This window comes from Mugil cephalus, chromosome 6, assembly GCF_022458985.1.
Source record: "Mugil cephalus isolate CIBA_MC_2020 chromosome 6, CIBA_Mcephalus_1.1, whole genome shotgun sequence".
Lineage (NCBI taxonomy): Eukaryota > Metazoa > Chordata > Actinopteri > Mugiliformes > Mugilidae > Mugil > Mugil cephalus.
Genome location: NC_061775.1, coordinates 9,529,249 through 9,550,511, shown reverse-complemented (window position 1 = coordinate 9,550,511; position 21,263 = coordinate 9,529,249). Strand labels below are relative to the sequence as shown.

General features: G+C 42.9%; 2 protein-coding genes across 6 annotated transcripts in view; one reads left to right on the top strand and one right to left on the bottom strand.

Moving 5' to 3' along the window:
• usp24 (ubiquitin specific peptidase 24) overlaps positions 1–15,523 on the bottom strand; it is a 31,450-nt gene extending 15,927 nt beyond the window's left edge. For 2 of the 5 annotated variants that reach the window (XM_047586800.1, XM_047586802.1), the window contains exons 1-34: positions 15,082–15,523; positions 12,033–12,201; positions 11,759–11,826; positions 11,520–11,663; positions 10,857–10,982; positions 10,470–10,505; positions 10,302–10,367; positions 9,212–9,277; positions 8,704–8,778; positions 8,010–8,168; positions 7,812–7,926; positions 7,596–7,699; positions 7,308–7,415; positions 7,122–7,217; positions 6,847–7,008; positions 5,534–5,626; positions 4,819–4,926; positions 4,576–4,725; positions 4,222–4,353; positions 3,609–3,720; positions 3,444–3,520; positions 3,177–3,317; positions 2,932–2,985; positions 2,713–2,846; positions 2,496–2,562; positions 2,273–2,383; positions 2,081–2,179; positions 1,783–1,956; positions 1,606–1,691; positions 1,230–1,338; positions 823–978; positions 618–715; positions 347–442; positions 33–255 (exon numbers count right to left, since the gene is read on the bottom strand). In XM_047586800.1, coding sequence (XP_047442756.1) covers positions 33–255; positions 347–442; positions 618–715; positions 823–978; positions 1,230–1,338; positions 1,606–1,691; positions 1,783–1,956; positions 2,081–2,179; positions 2,273–2,383; positions 2,496–2,562; positions 2,713–2,846; positions 2,932–2,985; positions 3,177–3,317; positions 3,444–3,520; positions 3,609–3,720; positions 4,222–4,353; positions 4,576–4,725; positions 4,819–4,926; positions 5,534–5,626; positions 6,847–7,008; positions 7,122–7,217; positions 7,308–7,415; positions 7,596–7,699; positions 7,812–7,926; positions 8,010–8,168; positions 8,704–8,778; positions 9,212–9,277; positions 10,302–10,367; positions 10,470–10,505; positions 10,857–10,982; positions 11,520–11,663; positions 11,759–11,826; positions 12,033–12,201; positions 15,082–15,360 — 3,993 coding nt within the window. In that variant the 5' untranslated portion in view covers positions 15,361–15,523. The remainder of the gene's footprint in view (positions 1–32; positions 256–346; positions 443–617; positions 716–822; positions 979–1,229; positions 1,339–1,605; positions 1,692–1,782; positions 1,957–2,080; positions 2,180–2,272; positions 2,384–2,495; positions 2,563–2,712; positions 2,847–2,931; positions 2,986–3,176; positions 3,318–3,443; positions 3,521–3,608; positions 3,721–4,221; positions 4,354–4,575; positions 4,726–4,818; positions 4,927–5,533; positions 5,627–6,846; positions 7,009–7,121; positions 7,218–7,307; positions 7,416–7,595; positions 7,700–7,811; positions 7,927–8,009; positions 8,169–8,703; positions 8,779–9,211; positions 9,278–10,301; positions 10,368–10,469; positions 10,506–10,856; positions 10,983–11,519; positions 11,664–11,758; positions 11,827–12,032; positions 12,202–15,081) is intronic. The other 3 variants (XM_047586803.1, XM_047586804.1, XM_047586805.1) reach the window with 2 other exon arrangements.
• A 1,488-nt stretch (positions 15,524–17,011) lies between these two features.
• On the top strand, positions 17,012–19,426 carry bloc1s2 (biogenesis of lysosomal organelles complex-1, subunit 2). Its single transcript, XM_047586115.1, has 5 exons — positions 17,012–17,206; positions 17,461–17,577; positions 17,702–17,821; positions 17,925–18,029; positions 18,759–19,426. Exons 1-5 carry the CDS (start codon positions 17,041–17,043, stop codon positions 18,788–18,790), a joined length of 540 nt encoding a protein of 179 aa, XP_047442071.1. The 5' UTR covers positions 17,012–17,040; the 3' UTR covers positions 18,791–19,426.
• Positions 19,427–21,263: the final 1,837 nt, after the last annotated feature.

Sequence of the window (21,263 nt, the reverse complement as noted above, 5' to 3'; positions counted from 1 at the left end):
CTAGCTCGACTCTGAAAGTGGTTGTTTAGTACCTGGATGGCCACACGAGCAGCGGGGATGATCTCCTCGACTCTTATGGATGAGCGCTCAGACAGAGACATTTGTCTGTAGGAGGACTTCTCAGGAGTTCCGCAGAGAGACAGCTGTCGCCCGGCCCGTCCAGCGTTACGGAATGGACGGGACGACAGGGCCTCGCCGTCCCTGATCACGTCGTCATCCAGCGCTGCAGGCATGCTCTGACCAACCAGGAGGAACCTGCAAACACACCCAGTTGAGTATGAAAGTCTGGTTTGCGGTGCTCATCATCTTTCCCCGCATGAGTTTATCTCCGAGAGTTGTTGTGTACCTGGCTAACTGGAGACAGATGGAATAGACCCCTTGTCTGGTCTCGTAGTCCACTTCTGATGGGATGGAATCTCTCTGCATGACATTCACCACCAGACTGCAGAGGCAGAGAAAAACTACTGTCAGGACTAAAAATAAAAATACACTGAGAGGCATATGTCATGTGCTACATGTGTCCTAGCATATTATGTAGCGTGACAATTCTGCAGACAGGGAATCAGAACAAATGTACAACAGCAACGGCTCTTTGAGTGTGCTGTCTGTGCGGTTACCTGAGGCCTCCGGCTTTAAGGAAGTTCTCACAGAAGGACTTGCTGCTGGTTTTGGCCATCTCATCATCAGATGTGGGCATGAGCTTTGAACTCAACACCTAACAGACAGATCGAAATGAATGAGAGATGAAACAAATGTGCTTTGAGATATCTGTGAAATTTGGCGTAAATATCTGTTGAGATGTGTCTTTAAATGCATGTTTACCTCCAGATTGTACAGCACTCTGAACGTAGACATGCCAGGGGCAGAAGATCTGAAAAGGGACTCCAAAATGGATGCGGCACTAGGCTGATGCTGCTGCTTGGAGGACATGGATGGAGAACGAGAGCCTGTGCCTTGGCCAAGAGTGAAGAGTGTCTTCTACAAAAAAGAGTCATACGTGTTAGAAAATAAATGAGTCAGAGGAAGGACAAGGAGAGGATGTAAGAAGAAGAGGATAGAGGATACTCCTGCAGACTGATCACACCTCTTCTCTGAAAGATTTCAAGATTTTGCTTAAATCAAAGGCATCAAATGAGATCAAAGAGTTGGTAGAAAACACAGAGCGTCGGTTTTCTGTAATAGCAGCTGCTGTTTGATCTGGAGGAGAATTAAAATACGGTTTGAGTTACCTGGTGGCTCCAGACGCTGGATTCTTTGGGAACGAAGTTGTCGAGAGCATCCTGCACTTCAGGATCTGTTGGAATCAGCAGCAGCAACTTTCTCACACGAAGAGTGATCCTGGAGATTACACACAAAAAAAAAAAACACAAATAAAAAAGAGGCACTTAGATGCCTCAGGGGCAACAACAGTCACTGTGTTACTTTGAGCAAAATATGTGTTAATTTAATCTCAATGTAAAATTTGATTTCCCTTCTAAACATCCACATTTATGCAATTTTGGCAAAATATAATTTTTATATACAGACAAGCCATCACAACGACATCACAGGTTATAAAATGTGTGATTGCACTGACTTCTATTGACTTAACAAATATTATCTCACCTGGTCTCGTCTAGGTTAGCGAGCTGGTAAAGCATCTCAAACACATTGCACACCAAAGCCATCACCACCCCAGGCAGGGACTTCTCCTGGAGAACACGGACACGGTGCATCAGAAAAAATTAAAGAACCAGAACCAATGAACGTTTCATTGTAAATTACGACTGTCTGAGACGTTACCTGCTCCAAGGCATAGGCAGAGTTGAAGACAGCAGAGCTCGAACTGCTAGAGGCAGAGGCTGAGGACTCGGAGCTGCCAGAGGGAGTCCCAGTGCCTGAGCTCTTCACAGTCAGTGTCTGCTCATCACTGAAGCCCAGCTGAGACAACAGCTTCTGGTCCCGATTCATGGTCAACTGAGACACAGTGGAGGGAGGCGGAGAGAGAAAGAGAGGAACAACAACAGGATTAATGTTGTTGAAAGGAACTCTGGAAGAACACATGGTGAGAAGAGGAGGAACAAATGTCATTCACACTTACCACACTGTCATTGGCGAAAATCTGGACATTATCCACGGGACAGCTTAAGTGCTCAGCTATCTTCCACCGGATACTTCCTACCGTCTCATTACTGTGGGTCTGCAAGACACACGAGCATAGTGTCTATTTTCTCTGTAGATGTTAACACCATTGAAAACTATCACAGGGAACTATTAAAAAGTGTTGCAATACCTCCAAGGTGAAAGTGTCTTTGGTTGATTCATAGGTGATGTGGAGAGTGACAGGGTGCCCATTGAACGAGGCCCCGTGAGGTAGAATAGTGCGAGGAACTGAGTACATATCCTACACAAAAACACATAAATATATACAGTTTCAAGACATTTTGCGTTGTCTTTCAGTGGTGCTTATTCAGACACATCCATCAAAAGAATAATGACAACGTCAGCCTCTATACCTCTATAGTGATGACGTAGCGTTCAGCCAGTAGCAGCAGCCTTTCAATTATCACTAGCTTAGTGGACCTGGAGATAAACATACACAGGAGAGTTTCAACAGGTGGATTTACAGCCCAAACATGTTTGTTTTTTCTTGCGGGTTAGTGGTAGTAGTAAAGTAAAAATGAATGTGAACACAAATAGGTTTTTAATAGGTTTAGTAACTATGATTCTTACCCAAACCCCCCTCTGTACCTGGATGGTGATTGTACAGACGTGGCCACAGTCGGCATGGCAGTGGCCGTCAGCATCTTGGTTGCCCTGGTAACAGCATGTGTCAAAGTAGGCCCACCCAGGGCCGAGCTGGCTGCCTGAGGAAAAGGAAACAAATGCGCTGTGAGGTGTTGATTTTTCTGAAAGGGTGCAATCATACCTTCAACACATTCGATCGCTTACCTCTAATCGCTTGTAGCAATCAGCAATGAACTTCTTGTGCAAAGAAACAGAATCCTGTAAGGATGAAAAGTTGAAACTAGATGAGACTTCAAGTTTTACAAAACAGAAAATCAAATACTGTAACTATGGTGTCACTACTTCAGACAGTGCACACTTGATTCATCCTGAAAAGAAGACTGTGTGTCAAGCAGGTTTCTCAGGCCTCGTAAAGAACAATTCACAGCAGTGTTCGCATGCACACTAACCTTCTTCATCTTGGGATTGAGGTTGGTGTAGCTATATGTGATAATGAGCTGGATTGCTTCATTGGCTATCTCTTCATCAGGGGTTTCCATGGCGATCCGCCAGATAAAATCCATCCCTACCAGGTCAAGGCGCTCAACGCACTGCAATCACACCACATCATACACTAGATGTAAATGTCAACTAAGCTGTGCTTTACAGTATGACTAATGATTGATTGTGCACAAGTTCCAAACAATTAAATGAAGAGAAAGATGGTGAGGACTGACCAGCTGAGTTCCCTGGCGCTTCAGTCGATGGTCACAAAGATTAACATTTTCAAAGAAAGTCTTAAATAGATTGAAACCTTTGGACAGAAAACACAGAAAACATTTTAACTGCTGTATCAAACACTTATTCAGGAGCGAATGGTGCTTCTCTTGACAGTCTCTCACCATTCATAGTGATCTCATACGGCTCAAGTTTTAAGATCTTCTCCTTGAAGAGCTGCTGCTGAACATCACTCTCCAGGTCATGTTGTCCTTTGGTGAACCACTCAAAACACATCTGCACACATCAACACACACTACACTTAATTTAATTATACACGAATATGGGCACAGAAATGAGAAATTTTAAATCTTCCTTTGGTTAACACAGAGCAGCTGTTGCAGATTAATCTTGGTTAGGTAAAACTACATCACTAATTTCGTTCCAAATTTCCACAGTGACTGGAAGACTGTGCTGCTGGAAGAGCAGGGAGCTCAAGCAGGGACACTTGCTGCTGACGGCATTTTAACTCTAACCAAAGGGCTATTCAGTATCTTTGAATATCTTAAAACGCACAGCATTTAAAGTTAAATTGAGTTTTAATTCACTCTAATATATATCATGCTTTGTTAATTGTGGCTTGAAAAGAAACTGAAAAGAGACTGAAGTCAAAGTCTAACTTCAGTTATTTGCCTTCCAGCCAGCGTTCCTCCAGAGCAGTCGACTTGATAAAACGTGCTTGCAATGTTAAACAAATAGCAAAGGACAAGGCTTCATTTGCATTAACCGGTTTCATACCTCACGGTCAAGTTCACAAACATCTGGCCCCGACACCAGGCACTCCCAGAGCTCCTTGGCTCTGTTCCAGACCAGGTAGAGGCTGGCCTCCTGCAGGAAGAAGGCCAGGAAGCGTAGGTGGCTGTCCAGATACTGAACACAGATAGAGAGAGTGTGTGTCACCATCACCCTCATAAACTCACTGTCAACATGTAACACTGTGGTCTTGCGTTCTCGATTACCAGCTCAGTTAAAATTATATGCGACTCAATAATTTCTACAATCAAAAACAATTTCAGTCAAGTTAAATAAACGTACATATCATACATAAGTGTATCAGTAATACAGGAACTAAAATCAAAAACAAAGACAAACCTCCTGGTAGGTGTATCGTCCATCGACGAGGGTGGAACCCGAGAGGCCGCTGTTACCCGCAGCCGTCACGGCAAGTCGGTGGCAGCACACGAGGGACCCGGTGATCAGTTTCACTATCTCAAAGTTCTTCTTCAAGTCCTGGATGATGCTCTGTGGGGGGGAAGAAGCAGGAAAAGGTTTCCATTAAAACGCTGTTTGCACGGCAGACGATTCAGATTGAGCACACGTGTGCATCCGTGGTACCTTGTCTTGTTTCTGATAGGTCTGCTTGATGAAAGAGCGCGTGATCTCGTGGAGCTGGCGGAGAGCGGGGACGACCCAGACGGTCTGAGGACTGCTCTGCTGAGAAGCCTGTGGAGACACACACGCGCGTCAGGTAATGATATTTGCTGAGGCAGAGTGAACTGAACCAGAACGAACACACCGGCACCACAAAAATATCGGTCTGCGATGGGCTTTATTTGATCATTTTTCATTTTATATTTTGTGATCACAGACTCAATATTTTTGGAGTAAGAGCTTTGTGAAAACATGAGGAAGAATAAAATCAGAGCCACGGATGGATGTGAAGTTCAATTCTGTTAAATGTCAAACGTGTGTCTTTTGGGGATCCGTGGTTCTGATTAGACAGAGGAAACATGCTCACACTTCCACCAAAGCTGGCCACTCACCCAGAAGCTAGATCACTCACTTAATTCAGCCAGCTCTCACCCAGGACAAGATCAGCACCCGTGTGTAATCATTAGTAAGTGCCAAAGCCCTCTTAGTGAGGCAAGCCGGAGATTTACACACACCTGGTTTAACTACCTCATGTTACATGGGAAATAATCAACCTGTGACCAATGAAACCCCCTCTGTGGACAAACCCTTCTCCACGATTGGTTGGCAGGCGTGAAGCAGCGTGATTGGATAAACATCGGTCAGTGGAAATATGAATTACATGGGAGTCATTTCTTACTTTGGCCAAAGAGTTAGATTTCTTCTTGCCCCAAGTGCCAATATGAAAAGAGCTTTGAGTGTCGCTGCCTTTACTGTCCTCCTGAGTGTGAGTCTAGAGACATACATTTCATTTGAGGTGGGAAATCTGTGCATACACCCGTAACAAGTGAGGTTAGTGAGACTGACATTTTGAACAGTGTGCATGGATAGCAGATGCAACTAAAAACGTACACTCACGAGCCAGTTCATTAGGTACACTGGTGAAAAGAAACGCTTAACTTTGTGGCTCTTATAATGTTCAGTTTATGTTGAAACATTGTCAGATAGGTTGTAGCTCAACTCTATGGAGGATGTAGTTTGTGCTGCTGTTAAAGTGAAACTGAATTAAACAATGCATTTAATAATAAGAAGAATAGAAATATGTGAGTACAGGAAGCTTAAATTTAGCGCCTGATTATTAAATTTTCACTGGTGACTGTAAGGCTGGCATGTACAACAGAGTTCACCAGAAACGTCACACCCACATGACTAAGATGCAACACATTTCGAAATGCAAGATGCAGCAAGAATTCCTGCCGTACATTTATTTAAATCCACCGTTCATGTTTTAGTTATTTTAAATGCAGTTCAAATTATTTTAAAGTTCCTGATCTGCACACTTTAAAACTTTAATATGTCCCGTTTCCCTTACGTTCAATATTGACCGAATAAATCAAACCAGCATAATCATAATAATCATGATCAGCATAGAAACATTTAATAAATCACACAATCATCCTTAAATCAACGCTTTATAACCACAATCATCACATAATCAAGTGTTATAGAGGTTTACATTTAACTTAAACCTACGAATGCCTGCAGAAGTTTAAAGTAGCAGACATAAACATGAGTAAATACTTACTTCAGGTTTAGTATTTTTGATTATTTGACTGCAACTTATCAATGGAAGTGAACGCTCTTCATTCAATAAATGAGTTTAATCATAATATGGAGTAATTTGAGTGTAAAAATCCCATTTCTATGAAAACATGCATATGGAAGACGTATGAACAGTTTTAAGCATAGGCAGAGCCAGTGGGACTGGGTGACATCAGTCTAAAACAGGTAAATTAACTCCTGATAGCAACTAATTTAAAACGACAGTCACAGCAGGAGGAAAAATGTAGGAGGCTCTGAAGTGTTTCCTTCAAACACTTAGAGCTAATAACCTCTGTGTAAAAGACAATAAATACGCCCACTTTAAGCACAATGGCTCAGTGAAACTACTAAACCGCAATTAACGTGAGCACTCACATGTACAAAGACAATACTGCAGCGAGTCTGTCTCACCTTCTTAATGTCCTCAATACATTTAATGATGTAGCTGCGTTTCACGGTCTCCTTGACAGCGTAGGCATCGCTCAGGATCCCCAGGTGCTCCTCTAAAGCCTGCTGCACCAGACTGGTAGGCAGGGTGGGGAGGTGAGCCAGCTCCCACAGCACCTCCAGCACCTGAGCACACACAAAAAAGAAACATACGATGTTTGAGACTCGTGACAACACTTTTATGACAACATACTGTGTTTTTTTTTTATGATGAAAATCCAAGGAGTTACAGAACCTACCTTCCCTGTGGTGGTCTCAGAGCGAGCTTCTCTTCCTATCCGGCCGATGAGACTGAGCAGCTTTTGCCTAACACGATCACTCTCAATCTCCCAGCTCTAAAATAACATGTACACATGTGCGATCAAGAACGAATCCTGAATCTTTAATTCAAGCAGCTTAATCAGTCAACGTGAGGTGACACTGACCTTTTGTATGAGGACGAAGAGGTGGGTGAGTTGGTCGAAGCTGAACTTCACAGCAGCAGCAGCAATTATTGTATGAATGTTTTCTATCACAGTTGAAGATTGGCCTGCCTGAAATGCCCCACACAACAACCATTACGTCCACAAGGCGTTGTGTCATTTTCAGAACAACAAAAATATGTGAGTAGATATAAAAACAAACTGTCAGAAATAGACAAGCTTGCTGAGGATGAATGAATAATGAAGAAAGTGCATGCGTGTCGCTGTTGTTCAGCACGCACTGGTTCTGACCTGTATTCTCCAGATCTTAGAGAGTTCATCCAGGGACAGTTTACTCCCCAACAGCTCAATGATTCCCTTAATCCTCTCACAGTATTGAGCCTGATCAATGTTACCTAAAACAAGAAATATGTAATACATCACACAACAGCTGTGGAAATGGAAAGACGCCACACTTCCTTTCAGCTTCAGATCCATTGACTAACGTTAACGTTTAATAGCTCTTACCTTCCAGTGCTATTGACAGGACTGAGTTCTCTACGAGCCAGTCTAGCAGTTTATCTGTGTCGATGGCGTTCTTCACCGTCTTAGCCACTGTGCTCTCTTCTATCAACTTTGTCACCTGAGAGACACAATCACATGAGGATTGTGAGAAATGAGATCAAAGAGGCACGGAATCACAGCTGAGGACCTGTAAGAGCTGACCTCTTTGAGGGAGTTCATCTTGGTGGAGAAGTGAGGGGTTTTGAGCATGCGCAGCAGCGTGTCCAGCCGCAGGTCGTCCACCACAGCCACCAGCTCCCTCTGGAACCTCATACACAACAGCTTGATGGCCGACAGCAGGTCAGGGATGCTCACCAGACGCTGCGGTTAAAGGATAATGGGTTAAGTCATAATTTGGTGTTGTGAAAATCCCCACACCAACTAAAACGTCTCTCCTGAACGGAGGAGGTCCTCGTCACAGTCGCCTTGCTCTGCAGGCTTCCTAGAAGGTTTGAATTATTTCACTTTGTTCAGCTACAAATCTTCCTGCTTCTCCTGCTCATTCTTGCACAGATAGTTTTTACTAGAAGATAGAAAATTAAGTTCATGTGTCTGTGATGGACCTGCTCTACATCGTAAACTTATGTGAGTGGCCGTTTATATTTGTGTGCGGATGTGTCGCCATTGTTGTGTAATCATGCTGTCAAACCACCAAACAAGCGATCAGTGGACAACTGATCTATCACCTGAGCTACAGCCAAAGTCTGAGTGGATGAGGGAGAATTTCTATGTGTGTTGACCCGCTGAGAGACGAGAACCAGGAGACGAGTCGCTAAGCTTAAATCTAGCTTTAGATTATCGATTCTTGGAAAGTGAACAGAGGGGTCTGCTGAGTTTGTCTGAAACATGACACTACCTTGTCTTTAAGGTCCTTTTCCTCCAGGTTCTGTACATATGTGATCATCTTGTGGATGACTGGATCGAGCATCGGCTAGGAAAAACAACATGAAACTTTGTTGATCCCTGTGGGTAAAATGAGCCACTGCAGCAGCAAAACAGTAAGAAGATACAGCAAACAAAAATAGAACATAAATAAATCAGAGAGGAGCACAAGGATCATGTTAACAAACAGCTTACGATTTCAACACTGGAACAAGTGTTAAACAAAACTTAGAACACAGAAGGAAGACAGGTGCAGAGATACACACAACAATCTGGTCTATATGCTGTATCTGTGTGTAGCTGTGTTTGAAAGGACCAGTCTGAATCTTAGACATTAGATGAAGGACTGTCATCATTTTCTGACACACACTTGAAAGAGCTGCTAAACCTCTAGTTGTGATGTTTAGAGTCAACTAGTCAACTAGTGTTCTTACAAAGAATTAAAAATGTGCGTGTGACACAGAGCAGTAGCGGTAGCTCACCTGGACGAGGCTGGAGTTTAGGTATTCAGCACAAACTCCGAGAGGCTGGACCAGAGCCGATACACACTGCATAGGGAGATGAACAGAATAATTTGAGGCATGACAAAAAGGAAATAAGCTTATCAACACCAACTGTGCTATGACTAACTACAAAGCAAGAAAGCTTTATCTGATTCTGTTTTAGTAGCAGAATTAACTTAACCTGACTTAAACAGGTGAATTTGAGGAGAGACACAGCGGTCTACTGATCCTTTTAGTTTTATCGTGCATAAACCAGAGGTCAACCCAAGTTTAAACCAATTGTGCTTTCACGATCACATGTGTGCATGAGAACTGGGGAGCGAATGTTAACAGATGTGAGAGTTTCCGATACCAGAGCCCAGCTGTCATTTGTCATTCAGAGCTAAATCAGAGGAGATTAATGAATGGTTCCTGTGTTCCTGTCTGTTTTTTTTTTTTTTGACTAACTTTCATCGCTACTGTCTCTCCCACTTTCCACCTCCACCCCTCCAACCCTCTTGACTTCCTGCTCAAAGCAGACAAACGAGTGAGTCACCCCTGGGAGTCAGTGAGGAAGGGAGTACTCCTCCCATTATCTTTTCTCCTTTCACTTTCACTGTCTCTCTCTGCTGTGCGCGGAGTAGGTATCTAACAGCTTACACACTCTGCTGAGCTCCCACTGCTGCAATGAGTCTCTGCCTTATTAATATGCTAATGGTTGGAGGGAGCGTGTTCGCACGCTGAATCAATGGCTACGCACTGCTGTGGTTCCGGCCAGGTTCCCAGAAGGAAGCATCAGTACAAGGATGCCTCAGAACACATAAAACAACAGAGCAGTTCAACCATCTCACAGTGGGAGGATGCAAGAGTGCGTCTGTGTGTGAGTGAATATTACTGAGAGGGGGAAGAGAGAGACATTCAGCAGGCTGCAGCTGAGAGGAGTGGGGGGTAAACGCGGCAACCTTTAGCCTGTATAGACCGTCTCAGAGTCTCTGCACGGTGCCTCTCCGTACATCACACAGAGACACCGTTCCATCACTCTTAAGATGTATTGAGACGAGAAGATGAAAGTAAGGACGGTTAGTCTTACGGCAATCTCGATTTCCTCGGTGTTGAGCTTCGTCTGGATGGCAGTGAATCCTCCCAACTCTCCAAACTTTATAAAAAGACAAGAAGGGAGCGAACATGTGAGACAAAACTGAAACAACTGTGAGATATGGACATGGAGACAATATCTAAGTGACCGGTTGTAACTCACCCGATTCACCAAATCAACCAGCCAACCATGAGGCTCCTGAAACAGATAATGTAGTTTTCAGTGGATTTATTAGGCAATGACATGGCAAATTCTAATCACACACACACACACACACACAAGGTTTTCTGACAGCTGTTGTGTGTCAGTCACACATGTTCACCCCGAGTCCCAGTGGCTCAGTTACGCAACAGTGGGGATGAAGAACTCATTTGTCTGGCCCCAAATGTGACCATGAACTATAAACAAAATCTAATAGGGACATTTGTGTGTGTGTGTGTGTGTATAAATACTTGTGCAGGTTTACATACTTGTAAGTGCGTTTGGATGAATCGACACACATAAAATACTTCACAGTAAAGGGTTGAGTACAGACAAAGCTCCCCTTACTTTCTGATAGGTGTTGCTAGGAGAGACGGCAAACATGTTTGCCTCGTCTCCAAAAACTTCAGCCCAATTCCTCTGACAGGCCTTCATCCGGTTCTTGAAATGATACTCATTATCTGGGTTAAGAGCCTGGACACAACAACAAAGACATAAATACATGCCGCTGATACATTTCAAATAGAGCCGTCGATCGATTGAAAAAGTCAGTCCTGATTAACTGCATGATTTTCGTAGTTATCGTGGGACTGACATAATTTAATTAATAATTTAATTTTATCTCTTCTAAATGTACCTTTAGGGATATTTTAACACTTAGCAACACGTGAGTGGGCTAATATTCTCTCTTTATCCAAATATATGTTGTTATTTCCCTGATTTCCAAAACGTTAATGGTCAAATCACAGAATATGCGCAAGTTAATTACGCATTTAAACAAATGTATGACATTAAAAAGAACTTGTTATTAATATTTTAACTTTAATGGCCCTAATTTCAGCCATCTACTGTAACATGAACTGACGAAGCTGAGCTAATACAGTGGCATATTACTTTTTAAACAAGACGTTCTGCTACACAGATTAAATTATCCTTCATGATGAGATAGGTATCAAAGATCTTTTCATTTTCTGCTATTTCTGGTGCATTCTACTAAGTGAGACAACACACCATAGTCAGGACTCCCATCAGATTCACAGGTACGGGGTCCTGCTTCACCCTCTCTGCCACCAGCTCCACCAGCAGCATGAGCATGTTGTAGATTCCCTCATGAATCTCTGTGCCCCACTTGTGTACAGCACTGCTGGTCAGCAACTGGTGATGTTGAACAAGACAGAGAGGAAGAACGTCAGATAATGCACGCTAATTAATCAAGGAGTCAATTAAAGGTCTCTTTCTCTATTACTCACCTTTTTAAAAGCCTCCGGCATGCACCGGTCCATAAACCGCTTGCAGTTCTCATCAGCGTCAGCGAGACCTGAGAGAGAAGGTTGGATTCACATATTTATCCCACGTATAAAACTTGGAAGATCTGGCTGTCACAGAGTAGTTACACATCGAGTCATGCGGCACAAGCGCTCAAAATAACAACATGTGACAAACACCCGATGGTCCAAACAAAGCATGCCACCTACATCACGACGCGGATTTAGTGTATAATGCGTCTTAAATACACAGTCATACCGTGCCGGGCAAGGCAGGTGGAGGCAATAAGACATTTGCCCAGGGACTCCTCTCTCTTGTAAGGTATAGACCAGTGGTCAGTGAAGACACGACTCTCCAGCTCATACAGGTTGGTGGTGGGAAACTCCATGCTGCCTCCAGAGCAGTTCCCGTTCTCATCATTGCTCCTCTGTAAGACACAGACAAAGACAAAGTTACTACCTAATGCAGAGGGTGCCTTCACTTCACACATCTGGTGCCATTGTTTTAAAATGACGCTGCGACCGTCCTCTGCGCGATGCAAGGATAATACCAATTGCCTCTGGCAATGATGGAGCCAGACAGGATGATGCTTGATTCTTTTCCTCCCTGTGGGAAAAGAGCAGCAGCAGCCATTTGGAAAGTGTGTCCTCTCCTCTACAGTGTGCCCTTCATCCCTGCATAATTTTCATCCCCCTGGAAGCTTTCGAGAAAAATCAAGACGGGTGCTTGTTTTCAAGCACTTTTCTGGTGATTTCGTCAAAGGGTTCTGATGTGTAAGACAGGGTGTGAGAGCTAGAGTCGATTTTAATGAACACCCTGCCTCGTGACATGACACCATCTTGTTAGTAGCATGATGCTACTTCACTCTATTCATTCTTATAGTCGACTTTTGCACTGACAATGTATTTATGGCTCATAACACCTAGTTCGAGTTCGAGGCTGCCATACGTACCGCAAAACAGGAAATGGCTATGAGTCTGTGTGAGGACTATTAAATTATTTACATCATAAAGTTGCTTAGATATTCATGAGACCATGTGTATATCCATGATTAAACTGTAGAATTCCCTCCTATGAAACACTAATGTCCATCAGTACATGACAACAAACACAATCAAGACTTAAGCATGCCATGTCTGAAATCAAGCAGCATGTTTGCACTGCAACAGTTCTACTTACTGAAGCTTGTATAAAAGCGTATTTGAAGGAGCACAACGATTCAACCCATACTACATTATAAATGACCAAAACTATCACCACACATTTGTCCATTTTGCCTATGGGCACTGACTGCAATGTATAAATATTAATACAGGAAAAAAAAAGTTAAGTCTTGCCATTTTGAATACATCTCCACATATTAGCATACATAATGGTCAGTGCCCCGGGTGCATGTTTTACCGGGCATCACCGTGATACGTTTACGATAAAATTGGACGGACTGAAAGTCTCTCTACGAGAGGAGAAAATGAGGAATGAAAGGGGAGGGGGAAGCATCAGAGAAGCATCGTATTTCATCTCTTCCCTTTCTAAGAAAATTAGAAATGACAGATAGATGGGTGAGAGGGAGGAAGGGGGGTAGGGGCTAAAGTGATCTTAGAAAACACTGGGTTCAAAGAGCAACTAAGACATTTCATGTTCGCTGAAATACCAAATCACAGCTCAATGATTTAACTTGAAGGGAAAAGCTGATTTGTTTATTTTAAAGAAGAATGGAAAAGGGAAGGTTATCAGCTCTTTGATTGCGATACACAGAACTTCTCATAAATCACCATCAAACATACATGTAAGCCACAAATCTCAGTGTTAAACGGCTTTAGGGGAAAGTTTCATGTCTCAAAGGCAAACCATGGGGCGCATGGTGTGGTAACTCAGCACCACTCTGTTTCCATGCACCGACAACCCTCCTGGGAACCCTTGCAAAAACTGCAATGTGTTTGTGTGTGTGTCAAGGGAGACTGCAGAACTATATTTAGAAGCACAACATGAGGCCAAAGACATGCGACGGACCTCATAAGAACCAATACGGTAAACACAGGAAGAGAATATGGGAAATAAATCACTTTCACCTTTGCGTTATTTCAGATACCGGAACTTCTTATGTTGCACAGCAGCATTACTTTATCATTCCTCTGTGTCACTACGCTTCTGGTAAACATTTTACAAGCCATTTTTTGCAGAAAACATTTATTAGAGAAGTTAGTTTAGCTGGACTCGTGGGTTCAAATCAAACTGCTTTGACTAAAAGAACCCATAATCTCAGCGAGTCCAAGAGTGAAACAACAAGTGGTTAGAAGGATCTAATCAGTAATCGCACAAATTAATTTATTTGTGACCTTCAAGGAAGGTCTCCTATGAAGATTTGGGAGATCTAGAAAAGAAATAGGATTGGGGTCAAGTCGCTTAAGGCAAAAATCCTCAAATTCCTGAAGGTGTCAGTCAAACCAATCCTATCATGTCTCATGTAGAATGGCACTTATGAGAAAGTGGTGCAGTTTACCATTACAAAATCACATTAACATAGAGAAACTAGGTCAAAATGAGAGGTCTGGTGGGTAAATAATTGTCAAAGAACCAATGACCGGTCGTTAGTCACCAAATACCACAGACTTTAAACCAAATATTTACGAATGATCACTCAGTTAGAAAAAAAAAAATTTTGACACTGAAGAGACAGCTGAGACTGATTGATCAAATGGTCACGTATGGCAAAGAAAGTGCGGAATTGCGAAACTGTTTCTGAGTCCGGCTCTTGTGGACACTAGCTGGGCACGGATGACACTGTCAGCTACCTCCGTGCTAACGTTAGCCAACCCGTGCAAAGCTCACTGAGTGGGTATTAATGGTTGGCCGCAGGCTGACAGATACACCTGATGACCCGCCACCACAGCTCCCAGATGAAACGTGTGGTTGTAATCATGCGGTGTATCCCTCTCAGTCCCTGTTAGTGATTCAGGTACTGGCGCGATACACTCCGCTAGCTAGCGAGCTACCAGCTAGCTAGGTTAGCTTGCAAGTTCAGAATACACTTTATATCACATTTATTTAAATGCCCATGATTAATGTTGGCGGATAACTAATGTCGCTGCTTCACAGTGATATGCTCTGTCCAGTAAGGCCGAAGGGTATTTCACCTCCTGCCCTGACAGCTCGTCTTAGGCTGGCTGTATGTAGCACAGAGGCTGCTAAGTTTAGCTCGTTAAATGGGCGAGTCCACTCTTTCCTGCAAGTTGCAATTAGCCATTAGCCATGTCCTCCTCCCTCGTTTCTTCAAACGGTGCCTCGCCGGATCGAGAGTTGTCCTTACCTCGCTATCCACTACATCGTGGTATGCCGGAGGAGGGTCGAAGCCCCCCGTCCCAGTCCTCCCGCTGTTTTCCCCGTCTCCACCCGAGCCCAAGCCGGGGGCAGGCCCACTCTCCATCGGCTCGTATCCATACCCGAGTCCGGGGCTCTCGTTCGTCAGAAGCGCCACTGCCTCGTTGATGTCATTCTTTGCTAGTCGGAGCGCTTTTCGTATCACGTCGGGGTCCGGGAAACCCATGCAGAGGAGCGTCGTTATGTGCTGCTCCTCTTCGGTCTCCATTTTTGAGGTGTCTCCGTCTCCCTGGCTAATAGTAACGGGGTGCTCGGCACAGCCCTGGAGCTGTGCACGCCGCCATGTTTACAGTCCGCTCCCTGCCTGCTGCTGTTCGCCTGCCGCTGTCACGACCGGCTTCCTCCACAACAGCGCCGCCGCCGACTCAGGTGCTGCCGAATCCTGCCGCTACTACCAAGAGCCGCACGCTGCGGACGGGAGCGCGCACAGCCCAACGCTGTAGTTAGTATGCAGGTTAATTACTGTTCTGCTGCAGTATCACTGTCACCATCGACTGTATTAATAATTTACGGAAGCCCATTATAATCAAGGAATTGACCACATGAAAAGTTATACATAAAGTTAAAAAAATGTTCAGACATCAAAACATTTTGTAATGTAATCACCTTTTGTGATAAGTAACAATCATATTTTAACATATCAAGAATATGCTGAATAGAATGAATACGATTTTCATTTATAATATACAGTAGTAAAAGCAGTTAATCAGGGAAAAGCATCTCTGACTTTAGTATTTTTTGCATGTAGCACTCTGTCCAGCCAAAAGAAAGACCCGTTAAAACCATATTTCCTAAATCTCAGCTGCAAAATTTAACTGACATTGTCATTTATAAAAATGCATTGAGGATTGTGCAGTTCTAACCCATTAAATATGATTACAACAAACTAACAAAAACAATTGTTTTCCAAATTATATTTAGCTAATTATATTTTAGAATTCATACTGTACATCACACACTGTATTAAACATTTGGTAATATTAAGAAGACGCAAATCTCACAGCAGAACAAAATAGATGTGTATGTGTTTTAAAATGGGGAACAGATCATTTGCTCATCAATCATTCATTAGCTAATAATGAACGCTTTCACCCAGAAACCAATTTCACGGATTGATTTTTATTTTTGTGAAAATAAGGCGTGTAAAGAATGTGAATTATTACAACTTCCCGATAATAAATATATATTTCTTCAGTCATTTCCTCAGCTGGATCACTCATGTATGTTACAGCCTTGAGACAAAGCAGTCAGTGGTTAGGTTTCATTGAATGCTTTTGCAGCACACTGATTTCACACGTTCAAATAAAAAAAAAATCCTCCCTTAAATTAAAGCAATGCAATGAAAATGTACAAATTATGAGATGGGGTCTAACGAGAAGTAGACACATAAATTAATTTATTAAAAACTTAAATTTTTTTCAAGTATTAATAATTAATTAATTGGCACACTTGGTGATTTATTTTTTTGTGATTTGATTTGATGTGGGCACTACAGCTCAAACACTAACTGAGAGACAGCTGTATCCTAAACGTCTACCAGTAAAATTGTAAAAGTCTATTGTGGATATTGTTCAAAAAAACAAATGAAATATCCTATTTTCAGTCTCGCAAGACAAGCTGACATTCAGCTCACTAATTTCACTTCTTGGATGTGCATTAAAGACTCAGAATCACAACTGATCCCGTTTAATATTGGTGTGTGGTCCTTTAATGTCTTTAATGCTTAGATTAATCTGCCGCCTAAAAATCAAATTACAAAGGTAAAGACATTCTAACAACATAAGGGCGTGGCCGTGCGCGCGAGTGGGACTGGTGGTGGGTGTTGGCGGGCGGTCGTCACGTGAACAGACTCACCTCACGTGACAAAGGCAATCAAAACAGGAACAAAATGGCTGCCACGGGGGACGAGGCCGCTGCCATGGACAGCATCTCCAGAGCACCGTCGGTTCCTTTGGCCGCGACGAATCCGCCTCCAAGTAGTAGCGGCCCCGCAGAGGGTCCGGAGGATCCAGCGGAAAGCCTGGGGGCTGCTTCTAAGAAACCTGGCACAAACAGTGAGTGTCTTTCTTTGCACTTCCGTAGCGTCCAAATGCTAATGTATCACACACATATACACACACACACACGCATCATTAAGCCACTTATTTTTGCTTTATTTTTGTTTAGTTTACATTGTGTGGGGTTTCCTTACTTTTGAGAAAAAAATGTGTTGCAGCTGGCTTTGTTTTTCAAATGTGGTTCTATTTAATGTCTAAACTGGACTGTGAAGCTGTGTAGTATTAATCTTGTGCCTCGTGAATGTGATCAGGTGATGGTGGTGTGGAGACAGCAGAGGAGGCAGTGGAGCCTGCAGAGCCCGATATCAACGAGCTGTGCACTGACATGTTTGAAAAGATGTCCATCTTCCTGCAAGGAGAACTAACAGGTTTGAAATGTTCCTTTCATTGCATGCAGCAACTGTATTGTCAACTAAATCAGCAACAGCTGATGCTTGTTGTTTATGATCTTATTTTGTTTTTAAAACTCTCCCCATCTTCTTACCTTTCCAGCCACCTGTGAAGATTACCGTCTGTTGGAGAACATGAACAAGCTTACTAGTCTGAAGTACATGGAAATGAAGGACATCAGTATCAACATCAGCCGCAACCTGCAAGATCTTAACAACAAGTGTGAGTACGGTCTATAGCATACAGTGTCTGCACTACATCATTACAGTCAAAGTCTGTGTGTTTGTTCTGCAATGTCATCAACACTTGGGTGGTGTGTTTTCAGATGCTAGCCTACAGCCCTACTTGGACCAGATAAATCAGATCGAGGAGCAAGTATCTTCACTTGAACAAGCTGCTTACAAACTAGACGCATACTCCAAGAAACTAGGTAAGGCGCTTAACCAGACAGTAACTACAAGTTTAATGTTTAAAACAGATCCTGTTTAACTTGGGCCGCGTTAATGACTGGTATTAACATGCATCGAGGGTTATCCCATCATACTGCGCTTGAACACTCTCATGTGGCCATATTCTTCTAGTCGTGAGAACACAAATATTTTACTCAACTGACATATTATACCTTTCTTCCTTTCCTGGCTTGGTTAGTTTATTTCCATATAATGATGTATCTAGTTTCCGGTGAGATCTGTTCACTAGTGGTGGCTTGAAATACATTCTGATGACAGGTGTGATATCTTGGCTTTCCACTTGTGATCGGATCGTCCAGTACTCATGTTAATGCCTGGAGTCAATGTGTTATTAATGTAATTCAGTTATATGCTTTTTTTTGCATAGTCGATCCTTGCATATTGACCTTCTGTCATTGAGAATGAGGTCCCTGCGTGACAGCATAGCTACAGTGGTTTCTTTTTCCCATATGCTGGCTATTTTTTTGCTGGCATGTGTGGAACAGACTAATAATAGTCACAATGGCCGCCTCTATCAGCAGACATGGCAGCAGATGGCGCTCTGACACCGTAAACTATTCATAAACTCATAAACTTTAAATAATTTGTCAATACACCATAAAATGACACCTTAACGTAATTAAATGTTTTATTTGCGTGTTTCATCTGTAAGCTATGGGTCAACAATCCTTTTTCCCTTATCTTTACAGAGGCAAGATTCAAAAAACTGGAAAAGCGTTGAGAGGATGAGAAGGCAGACGGAGAGCTATTGTGCCTTCTCACTTTCTTTCACCCTGCCTTGGTTTCTGCTTTCCGTGCCAGTGGAGCCATGAGCTGTGGGGAGGATGTGAACTGAGACTGAAACAACAAACAATCGGAGCCCATTTGACACCTAGAGAGGACCGAGGAGGAAGCAGCTGAATGCACATGAATTTGAACTGTAGTGTTTGGCTTAGATTAAACTCCCGTACCACCGATTATGACGGCTGTCATTCAGCCAAGGTGTGCAGCGTATGCACACATCCTTCTGCGGCTGTGTGTTTTGTAGAATCAATCTGCCTATTTGCTAGCATATCCCAACTGTTTTTCCTGGTACCTGGAATCAGGATAAACATATTTACTACTAATAAAACGGCACCTCCATGGATTGGCTGGTGCTGGTTTTCACTGGAGTGTATAGTAACCGTCCTGTCATGTGTAGTTACTTAATTGCTGAAAGATATCCCAGACACGGGGGCAGCTGACAATGTTGGTCTCCACAGAGAGAGTTTTAAGTTTGCAATATCAAAAGAAGGACATTTGATATGAATGACGTCTACCTGCAGATATGAATACTGAAAACGTGCCGTTTTTAAATAAAACCACGATGTGCATATTATAGAATGACTGTTTCCTTAAATTGGACCAGCTTCCAACAGCAGATGGCAGCCTTGCTCCACGATGCTTGTTGACGCTGATAAATATCAACTATTGTATACTGTAGCACTGGAAAAACTAAACCACTGCTGAAAGAGTTTTGAGTTACAGCCTTCTCAGAAGAAGGGAAAAATCTGGGAAGAGCGAGACCCATGGAGGGGAAATTGCTGACGGACACTTGACAATTCAGAGCAAAGGGTGAATGATTAATTGAAGATGTGTGTGTGTGATGCCCTTTGCCTCCTTTGCTTCCTCCTCTATATTGACCATCCCAGAGCAGAAAACGGAGATCTGTTTGCCCTGGGCAACAGATTATCTGAACTGATAGGACCTCCCCCCTGAGTGCATGGGTTTCTGTGTGTTGCCTCTTGAGTACGGTTGCACGAGTGTGTGTGTGTGTGTGTCAGAGACCTAATCTAAAACAGGTCTCTGTCATTAGTCCAGTTGAGGCCCTGGTACAGCGGGAGCTCATTATTCATACTGTAACTTTATTTACTGTTGCGCTGTGATCCTTCCATCTCTGCCTTTTCGTGCGTTTTTCCATGACCCTTAGGCATAAATTCAGCTCTCCTCCCAAAGGCCCTCAAATCAGCTCTATTATATGATTTGGGTTGTTTTCAGAAGGCTAAATGTGAATGCCAGAAGGCAGTCAAGCATAGAGCAGAAGGTAACATACTAATCATAGGTAAGCCTTTCTTACATTATTCTGTCGGGGAAGTACCATGAACATGCTGTAGTTGTATAATTTGGGTGGAGTATGTTTTGTGCTAAATGTGTGGTTTTCAGACTGGGCAGTTGAAGCACACAGATGAAATAATTTGTATAGGTCACTCCTTTCAAGTTAGAGGAGAGCGCTCCTAGCACTTCTGACACTGCACTTTCCAGTTCGTTGGTACACTAGTGAAAACAAATGCATCCTAATATAACATTCCTACACTAAATCTTTGCTTTATGACTGTTATATTGTTTAGTTTAAGGTGAAACAGCGTCTAATAGGTGGTAATTCAACGGGATGATACTTTTGGAGGTAGTAGTTTGTGATGCTGCTAAAGTGAGCTGAATTGAACGCAAAAGTGTTTCTGTTATTGAGGCTAAAATGATGTTGTGACAGATCACAATCACAATTGAACCAGCAGATCTCTCTGTTACTGTAAACAAATACCACAGCCTTCATGAGGCTAAGATTTATTTGTGAATGGTCTTGTTTTTATATAGTGCTTTTCTATATATTGGCACTCAAAGCATGAGAAGAGGAAGAAGAAGAGTATCGTTGATGCAGTAATTTGTGCACTGTTGAGTTGAATTTCGTTATAGTACAGTGGCTCTGATTTGTTGTAGGATCCACTCATGTGCAGAGGTATTTTTTTTTCCTCTATTGACTGAAACACGCCCTAGAATGAAATCTCACAAGTGTGTTACCATAAGCATTGAATCTGGCTACACCAGCTCGAGGCATAAGAGCACAAACACTGACCATGACCGGAGACTGATCCTAAATGGTAAATGGTCTTGATTTTATACAGAGCCTTTCTACCTATTGGTACTCGAGGGGTTCAGTGTCTTGCTCAAGGACACTTTAGCATGAGGGGATCAAACCGCTAACCCTCTGGTTTGTGAACCCCACTCTACGTATTCAGCCACAGCCAATAGACCCTCATGTTAGTATCCAATCATTTTCACAAGTGTGCCTAATGAACTGGCAAGAGAGCATACAGCTCCATGCAGCTAGGTACATGTGAATGAATGTGTAATGGTTTCATGGTAATAACTTAAAATGTCGTCCAATTATTGGGATTATT